The 11,196-nt window shown below is 41.1% G+C and overlaps 1 protein-coding gene across 2 annotated transcripts in view; it reads left to right on the top strand.

Moving 5' to 3' along the window:
• The window catches only part of irak3 (interleukin-1 receptor-associated kinase 3), an 11,523-nt gene extending 1,720 nt beyond the window's left edge, over positions 1–9,803 (top strand). The window contains exons 3-13 of one of the 2 annotated variants that reach the window (XM_041258285.1): positions 2,218–2,288; positions 2,614–2,668; positions 3,428–3,579; positions 4,061–4,125; positions 4,892–5,009; positions 5,351–5,469; positions 5,868–6,066; positions 6,394–6,456; positions 7,191–7,358; positions 7,957–8,449; positions 8,923–9,803. In XM_041258285.1, coding sequence (XP_041114219.1) covers positions 2,218–2,288; positions 2,614–2,668; positions 3,428–3,579; positions 4,061–4,125; positions 4,892–5,009; positions 5,351–5,469; positions 5,868–6,066; positions 6,394–6,456; positions 7,191–7,358; positions 7,957–8,449; positions 8,923–8,951 — 1,532 coding nt within the window. In that variant the 3' untranslated portion in view covers positions 8,952–9,803. The other variant, XM_041258284.1, reaches the window with a different exon arrangement.
• The last annotated feature ends 1,393 nt before the right edge of the window (positions 9,804–11,196 follow it).

Below are 11,196 nucleotides of genomic sequence, written 5' to 3'. Positions count from 1 at the left end.
ACTTGCTGTCTGTCCCGTCTCCATTCCAACGGCTTAATTCTCTGCGGCAGGACGAATATGTATTCAGTGAAGCTGGGACTGTGAGTTGCACTTTTCAACTGTGTGTGTGTGTGTGTGTGTGTGTATAATATATTCAGCGATATAGGAGAGGCACTCATTATTCTAAGTTGGAGTAACTACTGTGACTCATTAATAAATACCAATGTCTTCAGTAACCACTACTAGACAACTTTCTCTGGAAGCAGAAGCAGCACACACAGCATGAAAATGTAGTGTAAAGAGAAGTGCGTACCCACGGGTGACTCATCGGACAGTATTAGGTTTTGTTATAGGAAGTTATGCTATGGATTACTAAACCATTGTGAAGTAGTTTTTTAAAAGTAGTGAGTAGTTGTTTCTTGATGAAAGAAATGCACACTCCTTTTCTTCAGCTATAAGTTTGGTTTATTCAATATATACAGGTTTAGCTCTAGAAACAAAAAGAACGCTCAAAGCAAAACAGTACAGATCACACTTTCAAATGCAAACTGCACAGTGCAAAACTTAAGTTCAAAACAAAACATAACAGAACACAATAATACAATCCAATAATGTAGGTTTGATCATGCAGGACTTCTTGGTCAACAAGTCTCCAGTACTAGCCTCTATGAAAGAGAGAAGTGTGCTGAGCTGAGTGCACCTTGATTAAGTAGCCACTGACCTCACCCCCAACCTCCTTTCTTCTCTTTGAGGGTTCAGTCACCCCGGACACTCTGTGGAGAGTCTTCATGTGTCGTTAAGAAAACTGGTTCTGGCTCACACTGCCTAAGATGGTGTTATCTTGGTGTGGCCTTTTGTTCCTTTATGCTTAACCTATGTTATATCTTGAGCGCATCTGTTCCTCCAGCAACGTGCGATTGTGTTTATTCCAGGAGTCAGATGGTCGTCGTCAGTGCAATGAAATGCAATCTTGCAATCTTGCATTTTCCAGTCACTATACCTCCTCTGATAATCTCCTTTTAAAACTAACAGCGTGTACAAACCTGCAAACACGTGTATCTCATATTGCATTCAAACTTCTTTCCATGTTATCCAACATACGCAACTTTTAGAAATAAAGATGAGGAGGGGTCCTTCCGCGACAGGGTCGCCCACGAGGTACCCCGAGCCACGTGCTGTCCTCTCACTGGGTGTGAACTCTGCATACGCCCAAGTCTAAATTATCATGCTATGCTCATTACAGTATGTGTAAGTATTTATCATGCGTTGTAGTTATGTATCTCTTGTGTTTCAAGCTACAAAAATAATCGTAAAAGTGCATGTTTCTCCAACACATAACAACTACAAAACACCCATCAATGACATTTATCAAACAGTTTTAACACCATTTCAAAGGGGCTGAACAAAACTGGTGACAGTAAACTGAGAGCTAACTTTATCAAACAGGAAATGGGTGTTGATGCAAGTAGGATTTTATCAATGCGTTTAACAGAGTATTGCTAATTCCAATTGTGCTTTGTTAATGAATATCGTTTTTGTTAAGTACTGCCTGCTTTACACATTAAGCATCAACACAATGTAAACTTGATGTGCCATTGCGTATATGGTGTACTAGGGAGAATATTTCAATACTGTACAACAACTTTAAATAGCAACTTGTTTTCTTTCCATGTTAAAGAGCAAGTGGCTTCTGGTGTCGTGTTGGTCTCTGTATACGTTACTGGCCCTTACTGGTGTCTGATGTTTGAGTGGCTGCCACTCCCTTCACTCAAACATGAGCTCAGGAACTGCTCTGCAGCTCTAATTGCCTGCAGTAGATGCATGTATCATAGACTTGATCAGCCACAGTGTCAGCACCATCCAGTGGGGGTCGCTTTCCTTCTGTTCCTGTTCGCTGGCAGTACACTGCTGTGCAGAAGAGAATGCCGGTGCTTACTCTAGCTGATCAAGCCTGTGCAATCAGAACAGAACAGCTCCCCAACTCATTGTGACTGGAGTGAGTCCAATAAGAGCCAGTGAGAGTGATTGCACTGGCGAGGTAAGGGGCAGTATGAACAGTGCTAACCAGAGTGCGACAGTAACTGAAGTGGTATGATCAGGTCAGGGACATTGAGACCAGGGCCTTTCAGAGGTCATGTTCCATGGGTTTGACTGGGTTTGACATCTGCAGGTGATTGTATTACACTGTAGACTGTGAGCATGCCTAACTTACGTATCTCGTTGTGTTATAATTTTTAGGGTTAACAGCTGCATCTTCACCTTGGAGGTTGAAGGCTGGAGAAATCTCTGATCATAGGGGATGTTATCAGGTAATACTGCAAAGCTCTGCAGCATTTAATGGTGTTTTGTTCTATGCATATGGTCTGTATTTGTACAGTACCTGTAACACTAAATGCCTGAATAAGCCACACACTTTTTGAGTGACTTTGCAGTTAACAGCAAGCTTCCAAACAAATGGTTTTATTTTTCTGTTAGTGGTTAATATACTCTACCCTAGTTTTAGAGTGCGTGGGCTCTCTCCAGTTGACTGACACTTGACACTGCAGTATTGAACTGTGGTTTATGGCATGTTTCTATGCACTGCTATTTTGTGGAAAGTGTTTCTGCTTTTTTCATTTCTAATGTGCTACACAGATGGGGAATAATGCTGATGCTTGGGAGCTGGCTGATGAATCCCGCGCTAGACCAGGTAAGAAGACAGATTCATGTATTTTATGAATTTGTATTTTGTTATATTCTAAATTTAAAGGTGAAATGTGAGAAACGCAGTCGCTTCCTTTTCAAAGTGTTTACTTCATTTTATAATGAATTCCTGTTTGTTAAAACATATTTTAATGTCACAAAACCAACAACTTGAAAGTGCTTCAGAGAACTGGGATTGTGTTACTTAGTTGTTTGGTTCTAGTTTTGTAAAAGTAACAGGTGCTTTTCGTCTTTCAAAAAATAGGACTTAATTAAAGACTGCAGTAAATGCTTTGAAAATAGAAGCCTTCTTGAGTGTTATAGAAGTGGTTAGTTTGCAATTAGTAATACACTAAATAAAGCTAAACAAGAATATAAATTCAACTTCAGTTACCATTATTTCTCCTTTTAAAACTAAAATGAACGAGATTATCAGTTAGTGTTTGTTTGACTATACTAAGAGCTACTTCAAAATATAATTGAAGTTGACTAGGTTCCCTCACTATAGCTTTAGATATTAATATGTCAGATCTTGTTATCAATTCTTCCACTCTTTGCCAATCTTAATATCCCCGCCCTCTGAAACTGAACAGCCTGTTTTCTCAATGTTGTGTTTTTGCTTTGTATTGTAATGCTAATAGTGTGTCTGTGAAGACCCCAGGGGAAAGCAGCAGCTAAATTAACACAGAGTTAAAGAGCAGCGGTGTTTAGATCCACCACGGTTTAGAGCATTAAAACAGGCACCATTGTGATTCCACTCTCCCAGGAGCAAAACAGCAGCCGTTGATCAGCTATCCTGACATTATCGAGGGCACCAGGAACTTTCACCAAGACCTGAAGATTGGAGAGGGGACCTTCTCAGAGGTGTATAAAGCAGTGATGAGGAACCAGACATATGCTGTGAAGTTATTCAAGCAGGTACACTTGGATAATGCAGTTCTGCGATGCCCAGCTCAGTGTGAATGCATTGAGCAATGTGAATGCAATCGGGGAGACGGGCATGCTGTTACAGTATTGGGGTTATATTGCATCTGCCCATGTTGATTAATGACTGCTACTGCCCCACATAAAGGCTTTGACTGGTATCACAGGTGAACCTGAGCTGCTCCACCCGACCAGCCCCTATCACTGTTCTGCCGCTGTGCTGAAGGAGTGTTTTAGGCTAAGAAAATAGTATAAAACAGCAGTTGTCTCCCCCAAACCCCAAACATATGAAAAGAAAATCTGTAAAGAAAGCTGCTTCATCTCTGTTTAAATAGCTGATGCTGTAGGACATGCACATAGAGAGCAAGCTCAGCACCAGTGAGTAGAGAATGCTGAGCTCCTTTACATTATTCTCGTTTAATAATCATAGAAAACAGCTGCCAGCCTCTCATTCTCTTACTGAAACAAATTACAGGGAAAACAGACTGAATGGAAAAAACTCTGGAAACTCTTCATGTCGGAAATAAACGTTCTGCTTTTGTAAGTACGTGGATGAAGCTGTCATGTATGTATGTTTGCATGTAAGTATGTATGCATTAGGCATGTAAGGATTCATCATGTATCAATGAATCATGATGCTTTCTTTACATAATGTGTCAGATCATAATAGAGTTATGTATTGCTTGTGTCCTGATACAAGACCAAAAACACCACGTGGCTCATTGGAGATCACCACGTGGCTCATTGGAGATCACCACTGGTTCTTGAATGAAGAATAAGTGTTTGGTCTTATTACGCATCGTACCAGTAGCTGATCATGACAGTTGCATGTATTGTGATACAAGTTGTATGGCGTGATTCGTGTCGCATTACACCCCTAGTATGCATGTATGTAAAAAACCTTTGAATAAAAAGAATTGAGGAATGTAGATACAATGTATTTAGGACATTTTGGATGTAAAAGTCCTTTATCAGTTAAAGTGCCACACAGTGCACTTGTATGCATGTATTCAGAAACCATGACCCCTCATTAGCCAATAGTAGCACTGCATGCACCTACGAGAAGACCTTTATTTCAATGTGTTTGATGCAATCCACAAACCACACGGCTCCTCCCCTTTTAAGAGCCTTAAGTTTTAAACTCAAAATTTTGTAACGGGATCCTTCAGTTATTAATGATTGCATGCAGGTATGAATGCACATGGATTTCAATGTATCTTATTGTAGTACATCTTTATTTGTTTGGCCTGCATGTATAATTGCTTGCTCTGCATTATATATTTATGATGGTTTCCTGTGCTTCTAGATACCACCATCCACACATTGTTGAACTGAGTGGTTACTGCTCAGACAGTGGGAGCTACTGCCTGGTCTATCCCTACATGCACAACGGCTCTCTGCACAGCAGGCTCCACTGTTCGTCGGTAAGTCACCACAGGCTAGCCAGGACTGTAAACAGACATCTCCATTTCCACGTTAGGATCTCGCTATGCTTTGTTCCGATCAACACAGCAGTGTTTTGGTTAGCGCGTGCCTTTAATTGAAGCCTTTCAGATATCACAGTCGACTGCAACCGTCCTCTTCCCCCTCACCAGGCTCAGGGCAGTTGTTTCTACCACATCATTCTTCTGGGACTTTTGGTGGAACCAGAAACCGTGCCTGTTATCTTGCCTAGATCTTAGCTCAAACAATGCAATGGAAGTGTTATCTAGTCCTCTGTTAAGGCTGGTTATTTAGTTTAAAGATTTTTTGTCTTTGTTTTCAGGACAAGCCCACATTCCTTCCTTGGGAGACACGCCTCAACATTGTCAAAGGAACAGCACAAGCCATCCAGTATCTGCATACAGCCCAGCCCTGCGCTGTCATATGTGGCAACATCACCAGGTAGCTCATTTTCTTACACTCTGCTTTTGAATAACTATAGTATTGCCTGAGTTCACTTAACTTCATTACATGTAAGCACAGTAGAGCCTTGGTAATCCGAACCCAGGTACTGTGAACTGAACCATGCTGTCATCATTACGAAATGCATGCTAATGACATCTAGAGACTAGTAAAGCATGTTTAGTGTTGTGTGATCAACACAAATCACTGGTGGTAACAGGGTCCGTTCCCACCTGGAACGGATTATCAGGTGTCCTGCAGTATTGCAAGGGTGTAGCATTGCACTGCATTGCATTGCTCCATACTCACACTGCCTGGCCCTTCCTTCCAGAAATAGATGACCGGGACATTTCTGTGTTTTCTCTTCATGCAAATCTCTCATTTGTCGACCTCCTCAGTGCAAATATATTGCTGGATGAACGCTTTGAACCCAAGCTGTGTGACTTTGGCATGGCCAGCCTGAGGCCTCACTCTGTTAATCAGAGCTGCACCATCATCCTGGACCCCGGCACCCGCAGAGCCTGGGGGTACCAGCCAGAGGAGTACATCCGGGATGGCAAGCTGTCAGTCAAACTGGACGTCTACAGCTTCGGGGTGGTGAGCATCAGCACTACTCAGTGCACTTCGTGCAGCTCTTAAGGGTAGACTGTGCTAAAAAAAAACCTGGTATTCAGGTCTTTGATAACGAGTGCTCAAACAAACCCCTGGTATTCAGGTCTTTGATAACGACTGCTCAAACAAACCCCTGGTATTCAGGTCTTTCATAACGACTGCTCAAACAAACCCCTGGTATTCAGGTCTTTGATAACGACTGCTCAAACAAACCCCTGGTATTCAGGTCTTTGATAACGACTGCTCAAACAAACCCCTGGTATTCAGGTCTTTCATAACGACTGCTCAAACAAAGCCCTTTGCATTTCCTAGGTGATCATGGAGGTGTTATCAGGGAGAAGAGCTATGCAGGAGGGCCCGCGACACACTCTGTTGGTGAGACTGGGAATATACTGGCCCTGTGTCATCAAGATGGATTCATAAACATGGGTTTCCCTTTACAAAAGTTTACCACAGTATTTTTGCAGTTTTACCATGCTTTTGTCCTATGCATTTACCATAATTTACCCTGGTTTTACCATATTTATTAAACCTGTTTGTTCTTTACAATGCTTTATTGCACTTTGCTGTGCTTGTACTGTGGGAAACTTTTATAAGTTTCTGTGTCTGTTAGTGGTGAGGTTTCACCGACTGTTAGTGGTTTCACTGTACTCTATAATCTGAATTTCTATTAGTGTTGAGATTTCACTGTACTCTATAATCTGTGTTTCTGTTAGTGGTTTCACTGTACTCTATAATCTGAATTTCTATTAGTGTTGAGATTTCACTGTACTCTATAATCTGTGTTTCTGTTAGTGGTTTCACTGTACTCTATAATCTGTTTCTGTTAGTGTTGAGATTTCACTGTAATCTATAATCTGTGTTTCTGTTAGTGGTTTCACTGTACTCTATAATCTGAATTTCTATTAGTGTTGAGATTTCACTGTACTCTATAATCTGTGTTTCTGTTAGTGGTTTCACTGTACTCTATAATCTGTTTCTGTTAGTGTTGAGATTTCACTGTACTCTATAATCTGTGTTTCTGTTAGTGGTTTCACTGTACTCTATAATCTGAATTTCTATTAGTGTTGAGATTTCACTATATTCTGTAATGTATGTTTCTGTTCCAGAGGGATTTGGTCACAGAGGCGGTGGAGAGAAGTGGTGGTGTTGACTCCTGTCTGCAGTTTCTGGATGAGAGGGCTGGTTCCTGGCCCCATGCTGTCTCACTGAAGCTCTTCCACTTAGCGATCGACTGCACAGCATCCCGTGCCAGAGTCAGGCCACTGATGACCACTGTAAGCACTGACCAGTACATGAAGCATCATCCCTCATAGACTTTTACCAAAATAAAAGCATAGCACACTGTAATAAAGCACAGTGAAGGCCAACTGTAAGCATTGTAAATCAGAGAGGAATGGTAGAGCTTATTAAAAACACATGGCAAACAGTTGTAACCTATGAACCACTAACCCTGGGAGGCACTGATTTATTTTTAACTGATTTGCAGAAAAGCACTTTATCAGCGGTCTGATCAGACATTCTCATAAATATCCTTTCATGTGTGCACTGGTCATTCTCTGTTGGTGTTTTTGCTGTGATGATCACATGCAAACTAACAGCTGAATGTGGGGAAGTGAGACAGTAAGCAAGTCAGTGTAGCACAGGCTTCACTGCACAATGGTACACCAAGGGGATTCAGCACTAATCTTCTTACCCACCTCGCTCCAGAATAATCCCCCTGGAGGAGTCCTTTCACAAGTCATTTTGTTGGACTAGTTAGCTAAGCATGGCAGATAATGATGCAAGCAGAAACAACAGTAGAGGATACAAAACTCTTGATTGCCTTAATACTATAGCGTGCTGTGAACACTGATGTTTGTATGCTATGTGCAGGTGTTGGAAGTGTTGAGTGAACTGAACCCAGCCTGTTACTCAGCAGAAGATCAGCCTCATACACTGAAAGACATGGAGGCTCCTCCTCTGACTTACGGACATGTCCGCATGAGCCTGCCAGTGGAGAATGATGAAATCCAGGATTTTCCTTTCCAAACCCCAGAGCTGAACACAGACGGTTCTCGTCAGAGGGAGCAGAGAAGAGCCCAGAAGAGCCCGTGTGAGTGCAGCCAGTCGGAGGTCACGTTCAGAGGAAGTGACTCTGGGATGAATGCAAAGGGAAGTGAGGCAATTGCCAGCGAGTCACCCTACAGCGTGTGGAGGTTCCTGCTCCCGGAAAGCAGAGCCGAGGACTGGCCTGCGTCTCAGAGGCTGCCAGGCCCTTGTTGCAGCAGAGCGGTGGAGTGCAGCTGTGCCTCTGAAGAAGCTGGAGGAGAGTGTGAGGAATGCAAAGCGAGTGGGTTCCTCTTACCAACAGCTGATACCCCCAGAGGCAAGTGCTTCTTCTCTAACTTACATCAGCCCAATATTTACTTTATCATAATAATAGAAAATACATTTTAAAAAATCCACTCACAATTTAATACCCTGTCGTGTATGTGTAATGGGTTAACAGCATTTTACAAAATGAGAAATAAATAACTTACTTAAACTGTGTATAATTAAATACTTTTTGTGTTCATTTCCAACAGGTGTTTTTCACATTTTAGAGTTGAGAAAAATGTTTACATTTTGTACATGTGTATTGCCATTACCAAAGTGATAAAACTGTCAAAAAGCATTCTGTGTCAATACTTGTTATTAGGAATGCTGCATGCTTCTTTAACAGCAATGAAGAAAAACAGAGTTGGTCATTATTGCATCCCCTCCAGTAACACATACTAGCCGTGTATCGCACAAGGAAAGCAGTTGCTTTGAACGGTCTGTATTCAAATTCTATAAGTTTTCCAAAAATTGTTTCCACAGACATCATCCAGTCAGCTGACAGAAGATGAGTGTTATGAACAATAGTGTGCAAACCTCAGGAACGCCGCGTCACAGAGACAACCTTCTCTGTCAGCTTTTTATTTAAACTATTGCAAGAATAATGTACAGTATGTCAATATTATAAAATACATTTAAAAATATTGATACATATATTCTGTTTATTTTTTGTATTTTGTTTTGTAATAACGTGCAGTAATAAAATGCACTGTGAAATAAGCCATTAATATGCATTGGCAAAAATTTCAACATATTTCTAATAATTTGATACTGTTCTGTTACAGTAATGAAGTGCATTTGTATTCCCTGTGGTACTGCACACATATCTAAGCTATGCACAGGTTGCCCATCAGTTTATTTGAATCGTTTCTGGCAGCTTGCAGACAACATTGTGTCATGGTGTTTTTGGACCAAGTATTTGGACCAGTATTTTCAGAGATTACTGGTATTTGATTCTGAGATAAGGAGGAGCAAATGATTTCATCATTTATGTGAATTCTGTTTTTATCTTGATATTGTGTAATACTGAAGTCAACCGACATCAGTTGAAGCAACAGGATTTCCACTTTGATGTCATTCCTACCAGGTTTTATTGTCCTTGGAAGCTAATGTAAACATAACCTAATTTAAGATGTATTTTGGTGATTAACTGTTTATTATTTAAACTTGCTTTTCAATATAGCTTTAACAATGAAATGCTTTAAAATACATAATAGGTGTGTATCACAAAACCCAAGTAGTGAACTTTGAAAATGACTGTTCAACAGTGCTGTTTACGTTTCTATAAAACATCTAGAGTGATCCACTGTGTGGAAGATGGCTTTATTCTGTACAAATGTGGAAATAATAAAAAGGGATTAAATAACGTCTGTTTTCTGTTTTTTGAACAGATTTTGAACCCTGGGAAATGCAGGGGGTGTGTAGATGTTAGGGGCCCCTAAGAGGTATTTAAAGACGTATTTTTTAATTGAATTTAAGTATTAGGAGAAGCAACCACTTGCAAGGATAGTAAATGCTATTTCTAGTGAAAAAAAAGAGATAAACAAGAACTTACTATCCCCATTGAAATATAAAGTCCCTCTAACTGTACCTTCCTTCCAGTAATCTTAATTCCACTTAGAAACCCGTTAATTGTTACTCGATTTCATCCTCTCCCATACCCAGCACCCCCCTTTGTTTCTTACTGCTGGCTCCGGATTCGAGATTCTCAGAACTAATTTACAGGATCACGGGTCACTTCTTTTCACAGCTCCTTCAGGCTCTGGTATTGGTGAGGACGCGTCGTTTATGGACTGTGCTGTAGCGCCTCCTTGTGACGAGCAGTCGCGGCGCTAGAAACTAACTGTTGGGGGGGGAGTAGAGGTAAAAGAAAAATCTAATTTCCTTTCAGTTGTGCAGATCAATCATTAGCCAGTTTCCTTTCAATTGTGCAGATCAATCATCCATTTTTCAATTGTGCAGACCAATCATTAGTATAACCACAGGACACTCTGGTTTGGGGTGGGGTTTGTGGCTTGGGATAGAATAGGGAGTACTCTGCAGTAAGAATCCTTTGGAAAAATCATACAAGGACAAGACAGGACCCTTTTCAGCAGAGAGGACTATTTTATGAATGCAAAGACTGGAGGTGCACACCTGACAACCACATTCCATTTGCGAATTATAAGTTAATTACTCGTGTGATTCAAGCAATCTCCCGTCAGTGAATCAATAAGCTAGGGAAGTGCTGACATCACAGCTGTTGCCAAGAGTGACCATTTTGAACACTGTCATCGTTACATCATCATATCATTTACATCATATAGTTTTTAATCTGTTACAGAAACCCAGTGGTGACACAACCCTTTCCTGGCATATACATGCATAACACTTTGATCCGAGTTTACCCAGGGAGGTATGTCTCATAGACTTTTAAGTAAGAATATGCGTTACAACTTTGTACAACTACAACTACATCGTTTATTGATTATTAAAGAATCCACAAGCACAGCACTGGTATCATTCAGTGTATTTACATGAGCATTACATGACAATTCTGGTATTTTTCAGAAAACTAATTCCGATATCAAAAGTCATGTAAACACAGTTTTCGTAAAAGGTATTGGAATATTCTGGAAGTCAGTTTTCAGAAAACACTACCTAGAAATGTCCGATTAAATTCTAAAAACTAACAAAATGTAGGGTGGGGTAAGATGACCCCCCCCCCCCCCCCCCCCCCCCCCCCCCCCCCCCCCCCCCCCCCCCCCCCCCCCCCCC

The sequence above is a fragment of the Polyodon spathula genome, chromosome 8 (genome assembly GCF_017654505.1).
Source record: "Polyodon spathula isolate WHYD16114869_AA chromosome 8, ASM1765450v1, whole genome shotgun sequence".
Classification (NCBI taxonomy): Eukaryota; Metazoa; Chordata; class Actinopteri; order Acipenseriformes; family Polyodontidae; genus Polyodon; species Polyodon spathula.
Note: the sequence above shows the minus strand (reverse complement) of the source record. Positions and strands in the feature narration are given on the sequence as shown.